We start from the raw sequence: 20,920 nt of genomic DNA, 5'->3' as shown, positions 1-20,920 counted from the left end.
GAAATACATGTAGCATGTTTTCTTGGAACAACAGAGGTGAGGGTCATCTCATTCAAATAGGAAGACTCGGCGATGCCGAGGACATGGAGGCTGCTAGGAATTTGAAAAGCCTACAGTAAAATATAATTGGGAGGCTTTGATAACGGAAAGAAGTCGGTTATCAGTTTCAATGGCATCACTGACTTGTTGACTGAAGCAAGCATTTGATTTTATTGACTCTGCAAACTTGTGCTGAAACAAACAAGAACTAATTTACTCTTTTTCAGAAACTTTATTTAAACAATATCTTATTATGTGACATGTGCTTCCAGAATAGGACCATTTCCCATCCAAGCATGTGGGCTGCAGTTGAGTGAAAGTGCTGCAGACACTTTCTGAAGATATCACTTTGTAGATATGTGACCCGCTCTACCAAAACTAGGCGCTTGTCGCATCTGAACTTGCCAGGTTGATACGGACTTGTTGTTCATTTCCCTGTTGTGGACCTTTTGTGAAATGTGACCAAATCAGTTTGTAATAGATTTCACAAAAGGTCTACAATAGGGAAATGAACAACAAGTCTGTATCAACCTGTCAAGTTCAGATGTGACAAGCGCCTAGTTTTGGTAGAGCGAGTCACATATGTTGAAGACAATGATGTATTTTGCTCCGAAAGACAACTACCCTCTCCCAAGTTGGGCACAGAATCTTACAATAATTCAAGCCTTGTTTTGCCAAAATTTACTATCTACTAAACTAAGGACATGTTGGATAAGGTGTCCAACTCCTAACTTAAACCTGGTCTAGTCTGGTCGTCTCTCTGTTTAAAAGTCTACCTCGGGTGATAGGCAGCTCCCTGACAACATGAGTGCCTCTGTTGAGACCTATAATAGTGACAGTTTTGAGACCCAGTGAGACCAAGTTCAGTATAAAGTACAATATTAATGTGGGCATTATGTGAAATCTTAATTGTAAATGAATGGGCCTAACAACACGGTCAAAGGCAAAATAGGCAAAGCATAGTCTACATTAGGAAGCGAATATACAGAAATATCTGCGAATACTAAAAATGTAACACCCTCTCATGGCACGGTTGCCCATGAATGGCCGTCTACAGCCACTATTCTGTCTTAAGCATTATCTACGAAAAGAGCCCATGTATGCTATTGATAATAATAACAACAAGTTTTGATGATAAGTACATGTATACAAAGGGCAAGTACATGTACATTTAACAACGATTGCAGGTCTGGTATAGCGCAAACAACCTTTTTTACCCAAAATTGTTCAATATTTACACAATCTACAACAGTCTGAAACTGTAAAGACCACAGACTCTTTCTCCCAAACCACTTAACTGATGACTGTCCCATGAGCCAACAAATATTATTGTTGAGCTTCAGAATCCGTTCTAAAATGCAACCCCTAAACTGTCAACAGACACAGATCAGATTTAAAGGCGAACTGCCTATTTCAATGGTGAAAACCTAACATATCTTCGGATAAACTTTGTCCACATTGAAGAGTTCAACCAACCTTTGTCAAATATTTCCACACATATTTGCCAATGTCCAGCTTGGGCATACCTGGTGTGATATCATCACCTCTAGGTATGCCATTATCATTCCTGCATGACAACGTCCCACCAGGATGACAAATAACATGTTTTTCGTATCGTACAGTAGGTGTAGGTGTAGGTGTGACATCATCATATATAAGAACTTTAAATCTAGAACTGCCCAAAATGCAGTCTTCATTGTCTCCGCAACATTCTCTATTGTTAAGAGCAAGACCAACACAGTGGTCAACGTAAACCTTGCATCCCCCTGGTCAGTTGATCAACCCTTCACACTTTCTATCAAAACCCAGGATTCGACACTAATTCGCCAAGGACTAGAAATGAGATCACCAGTGCTCGCCACATTTTCCAACAATTTTTAACTGATTATAACATTTTGTTGTACAAGTAACTTTCTATAAAAAATGATGGAGGAGTTGACAGGTATGTTACACTACATATTTTTCTGTTCAACAGAAAGTCAACAGACAGAAAGAACTTTTTGTTCAAAACTCGACACTAAATTAGTGGAGATCCTTTACCAGGGGGTACAGGGTTTACCCTGACCGCTGCATAAGCCTGACTTAAACCTTTTAACTAACCACATGTCAAGTAAGGTTTACCATACAAGGAAGGTTTATAAATAAGAATCTACTTTTACAATGCCTAATTATCATCCAAAATGTTGACATTTTCACATCCCACACTTGGAATCTTATCAGTAAATCAAATGCATTTTCGTATATACAGCCTCCCACTCTGTAAGTACTACTATGCTGCTCCTTCTGAATTCATAGTTGAACGTCTAAGGAAAACTTAAGTCAACAATGCTTGAATTCACACAGTAAATTGGACAGTTCCTTTGCACTGAAGTGCCAGCGAACAAGTCAAACATACACATTCCTGATTCAGTTTTTCTGATAAGTTACCGCACAAGTCAGGAAATGCCAGCATATATACACACATCCATGTATTGGCTTCATTCGCCTTCCAAAATTCATTGCAAACATCCAAAGTACACTTCGCCATGTTTTATAAGAGACCAACAGAAATACTTCGTTCCCGATTTCATCATCAAGATACCAGCAGGAATCGTCACATGTATATCAGCACCAATCACATCCAACGTTCTGGAGAAAACGTCTCTCAATCTCATTGGCTGTCCTCAGACTCGGGATTTAGCGGAAAATAATTTACAGCGATTGGAGGGTCCTCTGGAAATAGGATAAATAGTTTATTTTAGACAAGTCTGAGTGGAGTTGTAACAACTATGAGGCTCTTTAGACCACAATGTTAGGTTGGCAAAAAGATAGGATTAGTTTGTAAAGTGTAATCTGTGCAGTTCTTCCTGTCTGAAGAGAATGGCTCAAAGAGTCTTGTTCTGAATCCACAACAGTTTTGAATAACCTCATATACTTCATAGAAGTTGCTTTGAATGACTTTTACAAATAGTCTTTGATACTTTTAAATGGGCAATCTCTACTTACTGCCTGCACCATCATCACCGGGACGCTTTCGACTCTGATCACCACTGAAACAACAAGGTACAAGATAAGCATGGTATGGGTTCATAAAGACAAGGGGTTTCATTAAAACCTGTCCTTACTTGCACACATTAGGACATACTTTCTCTTTTAAGCTGGGAGTTTTATACCACAGGTAAATCCAAACACTACATTCAATATATATCGATTGATGCACACTATATTCATGACCAACGAAGAATATCTAACGAATACATGTATGACAGGTCATTTCTTCAAATCAAATGAAATCTGATGATTAACATTTAGAGGTGAGAGTCCTGAGATGTGATCAGTTCAAAACAGCCATTCAAGGAACTCCTATCAACAGATGTTCTTCCTCCTCACCTCATAAACAATGGATGCGTTCGAAGATCACGCTGCATTTGCTGCGTTTCCTCAATATACCGTTCCAACTCGTCGGCCTGTGTTGGCGGCAATACATTAGGGATATACCGAGCGAAAAGATGTGGCCGTAGATCTGCATATTCTGCAAAAAACAAACTCTCAGATTAGATCTGGATAGCCTAGTGTTTAAACCTGGTGAATGGCCTACACGATACCAGTGTCCTTATATTAGAATTCATACATGCCTTACCAGATGAATATTACCAAGTATGGATTAATCAATACTTGATATTACTGAGGGCCAATAAACACCCAAGGAAGCCCACCAGGCACCACAGTTTGTGCAAATTCTCCATTCGGTCATTCAGGGAAGCTGAGTTAGGTCTCGCTTGTCAGAAAGTTACTCACAAAACGCAGAGGTTATCAGTTTCATTAGGTGCAGTCAATGACCAATTGAAACAATCAGATGATTCTGATTGACTGCCTCATTATCGTGGCAGCGTCTCACATAGAAACGGGGGTCGTGTTTGGCGGATATAGGAGGAGAGGCTAAGCGACTGATTCAGGCTGATCTGTGAACATCAAGGCTGACACATCCTATTAACTTATGTTATCCACAATGATACTTATCTAGCACGACACGTCACATCCTAGAGACGTCACAACCACGTCGCATCCTACCACGACGTCACGTCCGCAAGAGACTGACGCCAGCTCTACAACAAACCCATGCAGTGAACAGATTCTGCTCTGACAAATTACGTCGGTCCACGGTCATACCTCGACTGCAGCAGATGTGCTTTGATTCTTCTCTCTTTTTCTACGTTTTTTTAAATCTTATCTAGCATTTCTACCAACTTACCCGGTTTAAGTTTATATAAATTTTCAATAAGCTGAGACATGATTTGGGGGTGAACAGTGAATGGCTTGTTAAGTACATCCACCAGGAAGGCTGGAAAGAACAGATGGGTTTCATTTAGTACATACAAAGATGGTTGTTGATCATTGGGAGGGTAAAATCATATCACAAACAACAACATAATAAAAGGACAGCAAAATATTTTGCCGAGTGCTCCTAATGTATATTATAAGATTTTACTACTTTATCTCGAGTCAAATCTGGCCCAAAAAACGAGCAGCATGTTTATTATGTCAATAACAATCACCTCTGATGAAAATCTGCCCATTTGGGCCCTGTTGCTAATTTGGCGCTAGCAGTACTTGCGCTACTAACATGACTAATGTAAATGAAAGGAGACAATGCTTAGTTAGGCTAACGTTGGATTTGTCACAAATGCTGATTGAGCATCTTGGCCTAGAGTTGTTTATTTACTTACTGATAAGGTTAGATATGTGTCTGTCCGCCACATGCCCTATGAACAACTTCTTTAACTCCAAGCCAAGATCTGTTCTCAATTTGCTTTCAACGTAAAACCGATTCTGGAAAAAAATCAGGAGAGAAATGTTGGATAATGGATCATTCTTGTGGGAAGAGTAGGTTCAGGACTCCAGGCTTGATCTCGTTGACAATTAGATGACACAGAAGTGCAAATGGACAAACACATTGGAGAGGTTATGAAAGTTATCTGATGTTCAGCCTAATATTATATCACAGTACAACATGCCTATTTTACCCGTTATAGGCCTATGTTGAAAAGATGCCTCTCCCCTCGCTTAAACCTATCGACACAGTACTTTCACAATATCGTTTCTTACCATATAGTTGAATATAGGAACTATACCACTCAGGGCCTGTAGATATTGATTCGTGATTTCGTTAAATTTTTCAATGAACATCTTGGGCTGCTGAACCTGAAAATGCAAGAAGATGATGAGATATTAGTAAGTATTGCAGAGTACAACCTTCCAGGCAATCAATGTGCTAGAACTTCACATGCTTCACTACACATGACAGGTGTAGGCCAATACTTAACTGTCAAGTGTCATTCAACCCAAAACCAGTGTCACCAAGAGTAAAGTTGTTTATCAAAGTGTCCTTATTGAAAGGGCTGGCCAGTCAAGGCTAGGAGAAATGAGACACTCTCGACTCTTTACCACAAACCCCTTTCACTACTTCAAGTTGACACATTCAACTTGGAGGAAGTAGCAACGACATTTTGTCATTTATAAACTTACGGTATTGAGTAACCTCATTGACTCCCATGTTAGATGGTCCACAATGAGCATTTCAAGATCATGGTACAGTCGCTCAGAGAACTGCTTACATACACACTTATACACACAACTGAAATGACAAAATACAGAATCCAACATACAAACATGTGTCACATTTTTTAAATTTTACAATAACGCACATGAACATTGTTGTTTTTTAGCTGCAGGCATAACTGATAAGAAGTTACATAATTTGAATTTGCAGTGTTTGACTTTCCATTTGTCTGCTTGCACTGCACAACCAAAATCTTAGACAGACAAGTGATTTCAGTAAAGTGGTTGCCCTGCCGACAAGTAGTAATTCTTCTGTCTTAATAATATGAAACCTATACACTCAAAATAAGACATCTTAGAGCACTTGCCCTTGTTACAAACATGTAGAAACTCAACCACTGTTTGGCACTCCCCACCCGTGTGCAAGACTCACCTATACATCTGTTCATAAGAGATGGGTATAAAATCTCCTAAATTTGTGGTTAACAATTGGCGAATAGCTTCCTGTAGTTTTGGCCAGTACTCCTGGACATAGTCCTCTTCCGTAATGGTCATCAGCACTAAAAATTAAAATTAAAAGAATACTTTTTACTATACAGATGGGGCTCAATATTGAGTGGCTTAAATTCCTTTTTTCATCGGAGCAATAACGTACAGGCTTCCATAATGTCAAAACCGGGATGGTGCAAGCTCGTATCCGGCTAGGCCTACATAAATCTTTCCCCCAGGTATTGCAGGATTGTTGCATGTCAGTGTAGTGTGGCGGATAGTTACCCAGCTTAGCCAGTGGCACTTGCAGTGCAGTAGTAGCTCACAGCGATTGCTGAATTCTTCCATTTGTCAGGAATTCTGCAATAAAGCCCCGTTCTTTGACCTCTAGCCGTAATCTATCATCAAGACTTTTTACAAGGTACACAGATTACTGTTACACCGGACAAGCTAGATCAAATGTACAGGGCAATGTAAACAAAATGTAGAGGAAAAACGTACTCATACTTCCTGGCCTTGGAATAGGGAACCTGGCCTGTCTATTATCAGTAACATCGGGATTATTTTCATCGTTATTCGCTTCTAAATCTTCCATAGGTTCATCCTCCATGATATATGTCTGAAAGTAGGGTTAAATCAAAAATTTTAATCGACTTTCCAATCTCAATCCTTTTTCGACTAAAACTTTTTTTCCTGTCCGATTCCAAGATTTGATTATTTCCCATGATGCCGTTAGTCCCTCCACAACAATTCTGTCTCTGATACCGAAACAGCGTCACCACACATCACAATTTGATCATCCAAAACTATTTTCCGACGAGACTGCTTGGTTGTGACTCGATGGAGCCAGTTAAGGACCGGTAGGCCTTGGGTATGCCACACATAAGACATTTGCGTTAATTTGAATGTCAAGATGAGTTTTTTTGGGGACAATCGAGTCACAACCTGCATGGGGCGCAGCCAAGTAAAGTAACTGGGGGGGGGGGGGGGGGGGACAGAGAAAGAGCGAGAGAGAGAGTGTTGAAAAAAGTCCACCCAAAGCCTGTGGTTAAAGGACATAGAGAATAAATAGAGTATGAACACATAAGAAAGCCTTTTTATTGGGGCATCCTGTATTGGTTAATAAATTAAAACGCACGTGTATTTATCTCAAAATCATAATAATTCCCGACCTACCCCGACCTTTACCGACTTGCGGAAAATATTTGTACTGTTTACATACAGCACGTCTGTTAATTTCAAGACTTTTGAACGATGCTAAGTTGAGCAAATCTTGGGAATTTTGGGACTTTGAGAGATTAGTTTTCTCCACCAAACCCTAGACTGAAGAATTAACACCTTGTTTTCATTTCGCAGTCAATTCATTAGTTACCAACATATGCCTTAGAGGGGGCAGCAGAATGGCACTGTTTAGACAAGAAGTCTCTCCAACAGCCCCAGGAATATTGGATAGAACGGCACTGTACTTGGTCCCAGTAATAAATATTGCCATAAAGACATATGATATTGTTCTGGGACTTATGTAAGATTAGTTCTCTCCGCCAAACCAAAGACTGAAGGATTAAAATCTTGTGTTTATAGGCTAACAAATGCAAACACTTCCAAGTGAACCCCCTACAAGAGAAGAGTGGCTCTTCTTCTCTCCGACTTTGACACCCTACTGCGATCAGCCAGCGGTCCTTGGTGTCGCCACGTGGGTTACGTCCTGTTTGCAAAGGTCAGGGAACCACGATCTGACATCCATAACCAGCGTATCCCCTTTTCGTGCCAGTTATAGTCGGGTGCTACACCACAGTCGGGATAGTGGCCGCCAAATGAATTGTTGTTGAATTTGAAACTGTAGGATTAAAATCTTGTGTTTATAGGCTAACAAATGCAAACACTTCCAAGTGAACCCCCTACAAGAGAAGAGTGGCTCTTCTTCTCTCCGACTTTGACACCCTACTGCGATCAGCCAGCGGTCCTTGGTGTCGCCACGTGGGTTACGTCCTGTTTGCAAAGGTCAGGGAACCACGATCTGACATCCATAACCAGCGTATCCCCTTTTCGTGCCAGTTATAGTCGGGTGCTACACCACAGTCGGGATAGTGGCCGCCAAATGAATTGTTGTTGAATTTGAAACTGTTAACTATTTACGTCAATTTACATATAATTAGACAAACCTTCATGATGTTCGCGATGTTCTCCCATCTCACACACCAACCGACTGACGTTCAAATCAACCGCGACCGATCATGACCAAAGACAATACATTTGAAGACGGAGCATCCGGGCACCCCTTAAACAAGGCCGGCTAGTAGTGTGCTCAAACGAGACCTTTTGTTCTGTGAATGATCAATATGACAGGCATTGTTAAAATGTGGGATTTGCTTTAGCATACATACTTGTACATGTACATATGCTGAGCTGTGGAAATGCATTGGGCAGGTTCCGTAAGCCAAAAGACGATGTAAATGCATTTTATATCGACGATTTAAAAAAATCATTTCCGCAATTCCTTCTACAACCAAGTATAAAATATGGTTCAGTGTCGTGTAAATCAATTAGCACTAGAGGACTTGATGACTCGACAGACATTCGTACTTTGTAGTTCGTCGTTCGTAGGGCGCTCAGTTTCGACCTGCAATCATTCGAAACAGAATACAATTGCCAACTTTGATAGCATGATATCAAACTTGATTCGGTCGGGTCACTTAATGGGTTGTCCATTAAACACTCCTGTCTCCTGGGTAAGACGAACTAAAAATGAGTGATCCAATCTTGCCAGGCTTATTATAAAAGCTTCAGCCATCATTGGATTGCCCAACCTGGAAAAAATTTACATGTGGGTATGTGGGTATGTGGTATGTGGTATGGGGTTTTAGATGCTGCCTTAACCAGCAACAGGTTGTGAGAGACAGGGGCCGACGTCATGAAAGACATGGGCCCAAGTCATACAATTAAGACGAAGGACTGTTTCGCCCCTCACACCCATTCTGAACCATCAGAGTTAATCGGTCCGTTGTTGGTGTAACGGAGTCCGGGTCGGCGGAATGGCTCCAAGGCTTGAGGGTCAAGATGCTCACACCAGCCGCCGGCTGTGAAAGACCGGAGACATCTCGTTTACCACAGCCAACAGGTTCTGTAAGTCCCCACCAGGGGAATGACACAAGCCGCTAGCGAAATTTTTTTTTAGTAACAAGGTGGTCACGTGGCTCAGATCATGTGACTTACTATTTTTCAACGCCATTTTGTGTTGTTGGCAAATGAGTCAGAAATTTTCTTCAACTACATCATCTATTTCCGTAATAAAATGAGTTAGATTATCATTTATATGTTTTAGACGTAACCAATCGAAAGGTAAATGAAAAAGCTAACTGATATGTATTTCAAAGCTGTTGATAACGTCTGAAATTGAAGGGGTTGAAAGCTTGATGTCATTTTGCTTGTTGAGACGAGTGGTAGTGTAGTGACACTGTCAGTGTACATGGTGTAGGCCTGTGTGTAGGTGTGTATGCTGTGTGTATAAAACACTAGTGACAGTGGGTAAAGTCAGTGTACACACTAGTCATTGATTGATGGATCACTATCATACATGATCCTCAGTTGCCCTCATCGTGGTTCCGTTCTTTCTTGACATTTGTCAGGATTTTGTTGTTTTATCCATTACGTTCGACAAACCAAATACTAGGGCAATACTGGCAATTGTTAATGTTACTGGTTGAAGCTACAGAATTATCTTCCAGAAAATGAAATCTAACCCTTTTTGCGACTTTTCTTTTTCAGGTTGAAATGGCTGATGCAGAGGAGAATCCTCCACCCGAGGATGAAAACATTGAAGCTGACATATTCATCGGTCCAGAGGCTGACAGAGTACCAGAGAATGGAAACACAATAGCTGAAGATGAAAATACAGATGGGAATGGATACCCAGAGGTCGAGGCCGACCAAGTGTCCCATGAGAACAATCCTGATGAGATAGGTGGTGGTTTAGAGGTTGAAGAGGCGGCATGCTGTGTGGATCTTGCTCTAATTGCTGCTTGTGGAGATGGTGTTCCAGAGGCCGAGGCTGATCAAGTATCCACCCACACAAATCCTGTAGAAGATGATAGTAGTCTAAATATTGTAAAGGCTGCATCAAATGCAGATTTAGAATTTGGTGGAAATGAATTTCTTGAAGTTGAGGCCGACCAATTATCACCAAGTAAAAATCTTGATGGAAACCTTCGTCTTGCTTCTGTGGATGGTGCGTCAAGTGCACCTGAAGCTGTTGGTAGTGATTATGCTGATTCAGATTTGAAAGAGTATCGAACCGAAGATGACCAAGCTTCTCCTTGTGATAATCCTGGTCTTGTTGATGATGCTGTCCTTCCGGAGCATCTAACGGCTGCTGGTGATGACACTGATCCTGATCTACGAACCGAAGATGACCGGGGGGCTGTTGGAGTGCACATAACTGAGAATGTCGGACAAGCAGCTGACTTGAAATCTGAAGAAAACCTTGGGTCTGATTTTCCAGCAGATGCCGACTTAGATTCATTGGTTGAGTCAGAAATTCCCGGTGATGTCGCTTGTGATAATTTGGACAACTCTAGTACAGAATCAGGAGTAAAAGAGGATGTAGATTTGGCTTGTGTGGAAGCAGGGTTAGACACAGAGGCAGACAGTGGTGATGGTCTTGGGCAAGTTGAATTAGAAGCAGCTGCTAAAGGGGAGGAACCTTTAGCAGCTGAGGGTGACGTTGTACAAGTTCTGGATGTTGTACACAGTGAAGAAGGGGACAACGTTGCTACTATGTCACAAGCTGCTGGTGTTGGTATTGATGTTTCTTTTGAACCTGAATGTGATCAAGGACCGAGTGATAATTCTGCTCACAGCTCTCAGATTTTTTGTGATGAGGACTTTCAGGTGGATGAGGTTAGACACGAGGCTGATCTGTCTGAGGGGTTGGAGAGTGACGCAATACACAATGATCTTGTTATCAATGATGCCGACCAACCTGAGGATATGATTGGGGCATGTGGTGGTTGTGATATGGATCATATTCCTAAAAACTATGAAGCTTCTTGTTCCTCTGATATAAGGAATGGAGAAGAAATATGTGATTCTTTGAGTGACACTTTGCCTGTTGATCAGAGTAGGGAACCCACTATATCTTGCCCAGAACTAGTGCCTGATGTCACAAACTCTGAGTGTGTCAAAACGGAATCGTCTCGGAACATATCAGTTTATGGGGAAGATGTGTTACCGCGCAATAATTTGGCTGTGAACTCGCAAAGTGGTGAGAGTTTATTAGAAATTGAAACGGCTAATACAGAAAGTTGCACTGCCTTAAATAGTCACAAAGAGAGTTCAGATGATCTTGGTTTGGATCAGGCTGATGTCGGAATCGAACATAGGAGAGGCAGTTATGACCAAAATCTTGTCGCTCAAGTGGATCCCGGAGAATTAGATACTGTTACCAGCACTGGGACTCCTCAGGAACTTTCTGACGAGGGTGCAGATAGCATCAGTGGACTTGTAAACAATGCGAGTAGTCCTGTCAACACTACCACTACCAGTAGTCACACTAGTACTCCCAAAGTGAACAATGAAAATTCAAAGTCTGAAACCTCCACACCGAGTGATGTAAACTCTCAAGAAATTTCTGAATGTGATGATCAGCTTTTGTCAGAATTAGATGCCATGTTAGAAGATGATTCCAGTGTGACAGGTGATTCCACACAAGAAATCCCAAATGGTTCAAATCCAGAGCCATCTGCCACAGATTTGTTGGAGTTGAAGGAACTGAAGGCGAAGTATGTAGCACTGGCCGAGAAGGTGCGAGAACAAGAGGTGCAGATAAAAAGGTTGGTATCAATATCCCAATCATTTGTAATTCTACGTATGTATATAATATTAATAATATTGTTACACTTATTCAGCTCTCTAGTGCAGTATCATAATGTACATCAGGCACATCATTCATAGTTTCAAACCTTTTTCCCCCACAAAGCAAAAATTTAATCAATAAATAAGTTTTAATTTAAAATACATGTAAGTTCAATTCCCATCATCCTAGTTGTTTTTCAATACTGAATGGGTGCAATCTATTTTATGATGCTGTGAACAATCAACCTCGACACTGCTGTAACGGTTAATGGCATCACAGTCACACGACCATGCTCTACTGATCCAGATGCTCTCATAAGCCTATTGTTCTAGGATAGCAACTGTAACAGCAGATGCTTGGAATGGATGATAAAGTTATGTTTTATATAGCTCTGACAAATTATCAGTGTCTGATGTTATGATGTATATGTCATGTATGTGAGTGTTGGGAAATTTGATTCCCAGTACCAGCAGCATGATGTCATCAAAACATTGTGCATCTACTGTAAAAATGTGAAGAAAAAAGTGGCATTTTGATTCCACTAAAACTGTCTTGGGATCGGTCGACGCTGATTGCTTTCTTCAGTGTTATTGAAACATGTTAGAATATAGAAGTGAAACGAAAACATATTTTACTAAAAATGTACAAGTGTTATGATTATCAATCTGTTTTCACTTTCAGTCAACAAGAGGATATTCGAGAAAGAGATCTCAAGATAGAAGACATGAAGAAAAAAGAACATGAGACCCTACGTCGTCAAGCAGCAGGGGCTGACATCAGTAAAAGTGGAGAGGATGTCTATCTGGCTCAAACAAAAGCAGTACGTAAACAAGTTTATTTGTTGCAGTTACAATAAAATCTGTCGATTTTGAGGAAGATGGTCCAGTTGTTTGGGAGAATCTTAATCCTTTATTCTCTTTTCAGCTTGAGTACACCATTGCTCAACAACAGAAGGAGATCAAGCAAGTTAAAGATAAGCTGGCTTCTCATGATCAGGCAGCGAAACGGGCAATCTCGTCATTACAGAATGAACTCAAGCTTAGGGTCGATCAGGTAACAGATTGGTGTGACACAACAATTATTGTAAAACCTCTCTACTAAAGACATCAATGGGACTGATAATGCTGTCCGCAATGGAGGGGTTTCCACATAACAGAGATGAACTTGAATGTTGATTTAATTAATTGTGTACCAAAAACAGTGTCATTTTAAAAAGAGATTGTATCCTGCTTATAGAGATTCTTTATAGAGATAATTTGTTTCTCTTTTCCATTAGGTGACCAAGATGTACCAAGATTGTCTTCGCGAGAAGGATCAGATGGTTGTCAAATATGCTGAAGCTGAACAGAAGAATCTGGAGCTGCAGAAGACGATCGACAAAACAGAATCCAAGGTCCGCGACCACGTCAAAGATCGTGAGGTCCTTATTGGCAAACTGAAAGGATTCAGTCAAGACAAGAGTAAACTTTCTGCTCAGCTTCAGAATAAGGTGAGAATGCTGGGACATTGGAATAAGTTGTCTTTCATTCTCTAATTCATGGTAGGTCATTTAAATCTGTGTACTTAGCTTGCCTTTAAAGTATTGTTTACACTTATTACGTGAGGTCACATGTGGCAAATGTTTATCAAAACTAACAATGCTTTGTCCTTTTTCAGCATGCCGAGTGCAACAGTGTGGTGAAGGAATTGGACAAGTACAAAGATATGATATCATCCCAAGAGGTCAAGGTCAAATGGGCACAGAACAAGCTGAGAGCAGAACTGGACAGTCACAAGGTCAGTTTACCTTGAAAGGAATACTAACTTTGATCAGTCTGTACTCAAAAGTTAAAAGGAAATACTAACTTTTCCCTCAGTAAATCAATCTTTACTTAATAGTTAAATGGGTTCTTTCAATAAGTTATATCAAGAATTTATAAAACAAATGCTTCAGTACAGAAGTGGTGTAGCCATATAAAAAGTTGTAACAAATTCTGATGGGGTTAACTTGTGTTTACTTCCTTTTGCCTTGGGTGATGGACACTCTGAATCCATCTGCTGGGAATTTGCAGTATAAATCTAAAAATGATCGATGGGAGATGTCTTGTGGATTATGGCTTATCTTTTAATCTTATTCTTTTTAATAATAATAATAATAATAATATTCTAATCTGGCAGGAAACTAAAGGCAAACTTGAGAAAACGACGATAATGCTCAAACAAGCTAAGGAAGAGACGGAACAGATTCGTCGCAACTGCCAAGAAATGATCAAGACATATCAAACATCTGAAGAGATTAAATCCAACTCGCTCGACCAGCAACTTAAGGAGAAGCTGACTCTGCTAGAACGTCAGCAGCAGGAGCATAAAGATAAGGAGGGGGTGCATCAGATCGTACTCCAGGAGTTGGACGCACTCAAACGGAAGCAGAAGGATGCTGTGGAGGAAATTAAGACTTTGCGGGATAAGGTAGGGTTTGAAACTGGAATTGATAATAACTCACGGGTTGGTCCAGGAGCCAGAAAAGGGAGAGGGCGTGCGCTGCATTTCTCATTTGAATTTCTGATGTTTTCCGAAGTTTCCTGGTCCAGTTCAAAGATTTAATGAATGGGGAGTGCATTTGGTGCTCGCCCCCTGCCCTGGATCCGTGCATGCATCAAGTTTTTTTGATTGGAGAAACTTGTGTTTCATTTCAACCTTAACCCAACATGTACAAATTGACATAACTGTGTTCTGTTCCAACTGTTTTAACTCGCCAACTTTGTAAAAGATGGTTTGTCACGCAGTGTGCCATTTCCACATCTCATCGAGGAGTTGATATAATGATCGTAAACTTACATGTAATGGTTAATTGTTGTAAAATCGTTGATACTTCAGGTGTTGTGTCTTGAAGCTGAGAGGCAATCACAGGAGCATACATTGGGCAATTACCAGGATATCTTACAGAATCAGAAAACAGTCAACAGGGACACGATTTCGCGACTACAAGATCTTGAAAAGATAGAGGCAGAGGTTGAAAAGTAAGTGTTCCAAAATTGGTGATCATTTTTCGAAGTCTTTGAAATAAGATACCAATGTCTGTTACGGTGAAACTTCTGTGGAGATTTTTGGTTTCTGTTATTCATTTTCTTCTTTTGGATTGGTTAGTGGCCATCATACTTTCAATTCTGCCGCTGTTACAAAGGCGGCAGTCTGGTAGAGCATCCAGCAGTTCCGACAGGCACAGTAACGTCATTAGTTGTTGGGCTAAGAACTTGGGGCAGTCCTGCAGTATAAGGGCTGGAGTTTGGATGGTACTCCTGCACTGACACTATGCTTTGTGGACCATGTCAGTTCACTTTTTCAGTGGGCTGGTCGACCACAGTGTACACTTCTCAGGGGATAAATGATTGCCACCTCCCTTCTCCTTCCGTCAGGAGTCAGAGAGCACTCAAATGAATCATTGTAAATCATTAATGGGCATATATTGTGACCTTTTTTCCAGGACGAAGGAGGCGAATCGAAATTTACTGCATCGCCTGGAAGAAATGCAACATGTTGAAAAGGAGACACAGCAAGAAGTCGGATTGTGTAAAAATCGTGAAACAGAACTCATGGAACTGACCCAGAAACTGACGGGAAAGAATGCACAGCTTGTTTCCGAGAATACATCATTGACGACAAAATTGTCCGCTGCTTCGGCTGACATTGAGAAGCTGAAATCTCAGTGTGAATCACAGGAGAAGAGAATATCAATATTGGTGAGTGAATTCCGCTCATTTTGGTTGTTTAATGTGCGCTTGCCTCATACGCCAATAGGATTTGATGACATCATTTGGATTCTTTGTTTCAGACGGAGGAATTATCTGAAGAGAAGAGCATGAGACATAAGGAGATCGAAATTTTGACAAAACGATTGGATGAGAAGTCAAAACTTGTCGAGGAGTTGACCATGCGCATCGAGGAGGAAAAAGACGAGAATAGAACAATAAAGCGTAGACACACTGCCAACATTAAAGATCTCACTCGCCAGCTACAACTGGCGAGGAAGAAATTAGAGACACTCGAACAGACAGCTGGGGACAAGGATTCGTTGAGTCAGGGCTCCAGGACGAGTTCAACCAATTCACTCGATACGATCAATACGAATGGTCAACATTCGTCTGGGTCGGGTGGCAGTAATAGTGCTGCAACGTCGAGAGCTTCTAGTCAAGAACCTTCACATCAGGTGAGTTCATTATCATCTTATTACCCGTACTGCCTTTGTGTTTGGACGTGGCTAAAGTATCCCAGGCCTTGTGACTGCTAAGTCAAGGATTTTTAGACCAAAGGGGGCTAGTGTCCAGTCAAGTTCTATTTTCAATCTCTTTTGAAGGGTTCCTGAGCATTTGTACTTAGGCAATTGTGCTTAGTTTTCCTGAATGTATTGCTTGTGTTGACAACTGTGGGTTGTCTTTCTGTTGCACACATAGTTTCTCATAAGCGGCTCGCCTGCTCGGCAGAGACTTGTGTCCACATTGGAGATACTCTCTACCCATGGACAATGGAATGGCTGATTGAAATCCTGCCACCTGCCGTAAATATATGTGGAAATAACTAGTGTGTGCTTGTTCTCATGCTTGACAATTTCAATTTCATCACAAGCATCATCATTTTCAGGATGTCTCCGAGACGCCCACGGTTCGTCATATTGAACCAGACAAGCAAATGTTGATAGAACGAATTGTCAAGGTGCAAAGAAACCTGGCGAGAAAAAGTGAAAAAATTGAATTTGTCGAAGACCACAACCAACAGCTCCTGGAAGACATCAAGAAAAAGGCCAAGTAAGTCACTTACTGTCCTTACCAATATGATTGTCATGAAGATGTCTTGTTAAATTTTTTTTCGATTGCGTTGTTTTATCGATTGTGATGAAAATTTCATTATTATCAACAAAATGTATGTGACTTATGATTTGAATGTGTCTCAAATCCTACAATTGTTTTTTCAGAATTATTCAACACTACATCCTGCGTGAAGAGGCCGGAGCTCTTGCTCCTGACTCAATGGATGAGATAAAGGTAGGTGATATCAAAACATCGACATTCTTATTAAAAATCGCCCTAGTTATAGGTTGTTATAAACCCCCTCATTAGAGAGCTTGCTGGTGAAAGACTGAGGCTTTTGGAAGCACTTACATTTACATGTGTTTCAGGGTAAGTTCGGTTGGAAAGTTGTTGGCTCTTTCTGACCTTCTTAGATCCACCGGCCATGTGCTGACACATGATTGATGACTGTATCCAAGTTGGCTCTCAGCTCTCAACTCATCGTAAAAATTGAAGGACACAACACTTACTTAAAATTTCCCTTTGGCTAGAAAGTGTTGGCACTCTCTCTCTCTGACAATCTTAGCCCCACTGGTCACCAAAGGGCTTATACATGACTGTTATCTCCATTTTGGCCATCAGCTCTCGAATCAACTTTTACTTCAAGCACACAACACTTACTTTCAAACTTGCTAAACCAAACTAGCTTCATGCCACTAAACCTGATTTTCACATTTCACATCAGCCCTCACATAGGAGAGATGTTAAGGTACAGCAAGATTAGAAACAGTTTTGCGTTGTAGTTGATATTTTTTGTGTTGTTGTACGTTCCTAAATTTTGTGTTGAATTTGTAGTTTTCATAAGATTCTTTAGATTCAGCAAGAATAGGACATCCTTGTAGCTGAGGTGAATTAGCTCAATCTTTTCGATTATTTAGTTTAACATGTTGAAGGTTATTTCTCAATCATTTTTTTACTGAGTTCATTTTTCTGTTTCATTCCTGAAAAACATCAAATTCCTTCACACTTTTCTGAAACACTTTCTGAATTGTACTGTGTCATGTAGTGTCCTTCACTTCTTTCTATGTATGCAGTTTATCTGTTGATACTTCTCACATCACTCCTTCCTCTTGTCATAAAAGTGGCTGGAAATTCTCCGGGTAAAATCTTTTAAGCACAATCAAGGCAAAAGAAAAGTACTATTCTGAATACTGCGGATGGTACGTGTGCAGTTTCTTTTAATGAAAATCATGGATCTCCATAGCAAATTTGCTGTCATTGAAACATGTGAAATAAGACGACCTTGTTAATGAAATAACCATAAGAGTCACAGCAGGAAAGTTATTTACTCGAAATGACCCGATGTGGATTTTGCCTATGAACTCTTCATATCTAGTTGACTATTTGCGTCTACCTTCTGCTCGATATTTTCAGGCGCAGCTTTCGAAAAAGGGTGGCATTATGGCATCAGTGTACAACTCTCATCCAGTCGATGGTAGCATGACGCTTGATCTATCGCTAGAGATCAACAGAAAGTTTCAGGCTGTGTTAGAGGATACGTTACTGAAGAATATCACTCTAAAAGTAAGTGGAAATATCACTTACAGTAGAACCTCTCTATTAAGGACACCCTCGGGACTGACTAGTGCTGTCCTTGATAGAGAGGTGTCCTGATTAGAGAGATCAAATTGTCCACAAGACTAGACATGCTTATGAATCCAAACCCAGGAGCAGAGACAAAATTCTTTTTTCTAAGTTACAAAAATTTCATCATTATACCTTGAATTATCCTTTTTATCCTGCTCAGCCCAACAGCGTGGACTCTAAACATTTATTTCATCTTTCATTCCAGGAAAATATAGAGACTCTCGGTGCTGAGATAGCCAGACTGTCACAAGAAAATCGGACAATACAGCTGAAACTGAAGGGCCATAAATCATAGTACAGAAGGACACGCCATAGGCTAATACTTTTCAACAAGTCTGCTAGAGTTTGTTTCAAGATTATCTACGAATTGGCCTTGGACTGAAGAGGCCGTGCAGATGACATTAGCACAACAAACGACGCCATTTTGAATGTCAAATTGACGTCATTGACCCACTTGGTTCTCTTTTCCCTTGGGTACAAGACTGTCCGTCAGGAATTGGGGCACTGTCAGTCATAAAGTTATGTGCACCTGCCACTTTGTTGGGGTTGGGTTAAAGGCACAGATTGACATCCAAAATGGTCATCCTAATGACGTCACTGCATGTCCTCAGTGCCTTGACATGTGGATGTTCCAGACACGAAGGAATATGTTATATTAATTCAGGTTTATTGACTATTTGATTCAAGGATAAATCACGATTGCTCATCTGTTGGGAATTATTTTCCAGTTGTTCGATTGGACACTAGTTAGGCACAGGCATAGTCGTCTGTGAGCGACTTTTGTCCATCTCTACTATGTCAAATGTATAGTAATTATAGCAATAATTTGAGCGTGGTTTGAAGTTTTGGAAGTCATGCAAGCTCATTTCCTTTGAATTGGAAGTAACCAGATGTCATTTGAATTGCATTTCTTAGACAAAAAAGTTTGACAAAATCTGCTAAATTTGTTCTAAGGCCTGTCTGGTACAATGGGCCATCAGTTCGTTTCAAAGATTTGACCGGGCTGTCAGTGGTTCACTCTACCTACTATACTACTGACATCTTCTTCAACATTCCTGGTGGTCTCAAGCATTTTACTTGTAACTTCACAATGTATACATATCTACTGTACATCAAGCACTTGACTGTCTTCAACTCATTTCCACTTATCCTTTGGTTTGATGCAATCCTCAGTAAAAAGTAAACGTTGTCTACAGTGTCATCCTGTGTGTGGGCCAGTTGCCAGATTTTGCTTTTGAGACACTCCAAACTTCCAAAAGCTTATCTCTAATGCACAGGCACTTCGGAAGACAATTTTACCCTCCTTTACCTAACATCTGGCTAACCAACCCACAGCTACCGACAGACCTACAACTACATGAACTAAGCCATCATGATCAATATTGGAGGCCTCCACAGAGCATTCTGGAGATTCATTGCAACTCCAGTTCATGTTGTAAGGTTAGAGCTTTAGCTTGGAAAGTTGGATTGGAACTGAAATTTGAAGCAGTCACAGCTTGTACTCATTCTCAAATAATCTATTGTGTTCATGTATCAATTATTATCATATGAATACAGGACTATTTCACTATTCTAACTTCTCTTTAAAAGTTATATCGGATTCGTCTCGGAAATCATAAATGCATTTTATCTATAACATAATCATATATGCATTTGTAGTATAATCATTAAATAACTCTGTCCAAGACATATAACAGTACTTTGTAACAATATGATATCAAATTCACAGCTCATCCAAGAAGTGCCACTTATGTAAAATTCCTAAGGCAGACTGTTACGTTCATGCGACATGTCTTCATTACATTATTTTTCTTATTTGATTAATCTGAAATGTCGGAAGACCTAGATGGGTTATTGTAAAACTGGACGACATAATGTACCTTTGATCAAATTAAGTGTATTTCGAAATAATTTGCAGGATTCATTGGGCGCCATGGTGGTTTTATAGCACCGTGTGTAATCTTTCCTATGTTTTTGGTGCTAGTTTTAGTCTATCTTTTGAGTTTGGTGCTGCCTTTGGTTGCCATTTCTTGCTTTTGTGTTTGGTCACATTTTGCGTTAGTCTGCTTCAGCTGAGGGAGTTTTGAAATGGAAAACATCTCCACGATTCAGTGATGAGCGGGAGGGGGAACTGAGGACAAGTATTCTGTGAAGTGCCAGAGGAGCATGAGAATGTTGGGCCATTCATTAGAGCAATGTAGGGTGAAGCCTTTTGCGTAATCTAGCTGTACTGTCAGGAGTTATGAAGAGTGGGCAGTTTACAAGGTCCATCTCATCTCTGTAATCATGTACAATTCACTATTATTGTTGCATTTGAGCTAAAATGATGGTATTGGAATTGTTCCAGGATTGGCTGTTGGCCAGATTGTGCAGGCATGGTTTGTAAAATCTATGTTTTGTTTGTGATTGTACATGTAAATGATTATGTACAGGGCGACTGGGTGATGTTGAGTGTAAAATGGGTCCGTCTCGTGTTTATTGTTATTTATTCATGTAAATAGTCTAGGACCAAATACATTCAGGTTGAATATTATATTCACACATTCCTTGTGTTTCAATTTTGTTTTCCTTCAGTGGGGTTGGTGCCTTATAT

At 40.4% G+C, this 20,920-nt stretch overlaps 2 protein-coding genes across 3 annotated transcripts; one reads left to right on the top strand and one right to left on the bottom strand.

Annotated features, from left to right (window-relative positions):
• Nucleotides 1-280: 280 nt before the first annotated feature.
• LOC135489724 (CDK2-associated and cullin domain-containing protein 1-like) lies at nucleotides 281-6,750 on the bottom strand. Its single transcript, XM_064775218.1, has 9 exons — nucleotides 6,568-6,750; nucleotides 6,011-6,137; nucleotides 5,545-5,653; nucleotides 5,125-5,220; nucleotides 4,746-4,848; nucleotides 4,271-4,360; nucleotides 3,409-3,550; nucleotides 3,025-3,068; nucleotides 281-2,751 (listed from the first exon to the last, which is right to left on the bottom strand). The coding sequence occupies exons 1-9, from the start codon at nucleotides 6,674-6,676 to the stop codon at nucleotides 2,690-2,692; spliced, it is 882 nt and encodes a 293-aa protein (XP_064631288.1). The 5' UTR covers nucleotides 6,677-6,750; the 3' UTR covers nucleotides 281-2,689.
• Nucleotides 6,751-9,296: 2,546 nt separating this feature from the next.
• Nucleotides 9,297-20,866, top strand: LOC135489050 (coiled-coil domain-containing protein 186-like). Of its 2 annotated transcripts, XM_064774141.1 has the most exons (15): nucleotides 9,297-9,405; nucleotides 9,832-11,894; nucleotides 12,599-12,737; nucleotides 12,842-12,970; nucleotides 13,194-13,406; nucleotides 13,574-13,693; nucleotides 14,075-14,365; nucleotides 14,774-14,916; nucleotides 15,381-15,636; nucleotides 15,729-16,103; nucleotides 16,535-16,698; nucleotides 16,866-16,935; nucleotides 17,426-17,449; nucleotides 18,115-18,264; nucleotides 18,533-20,866. In XM_064774141.1, the coding sequence occupies exons 2-15, from the start codon at nucleotides 9,838-9,840 to the stop codon at nucleotides 18,620-18,622; spliced, it is 4,221 nt and encodes a 1,406-aa protein (XP_064630211.1). In that variant the 5' UTR covers nucleotides 9,297-9,405; nucleotides 9,832-9,837; the 3' UTR covers nucleotides 18,623-20,866. The 2 variants fall into 2 exon arrangements, with proteins under 2 accessions (XP_064630211.1, XP_064630212.1); XM_064774142.1 differs by lacking the exon at nucleotides 17,426-17,449.
• The last annotated feature ends 54 nt before the right edge of the window (nucleotides 20,867-20,920 follow it).

This window comes from Lineus longissimus, chromosome 6, assembly GCF_910592395.1.
Source record: "Lineus longissimus chromosome 6, tnLinLong1.2, whole genome shotgun sequence".
NCBI lineage: Eukaryota > Metazoa > Nemertea > Pilidiophora > Heteronemertea > Lineidae > Lineus > Lineus longissimus.
Note: the sequence above shows the minus strand (reverse complement) of the source record. Positions and strands in the feature narration are given on the sequence as shown.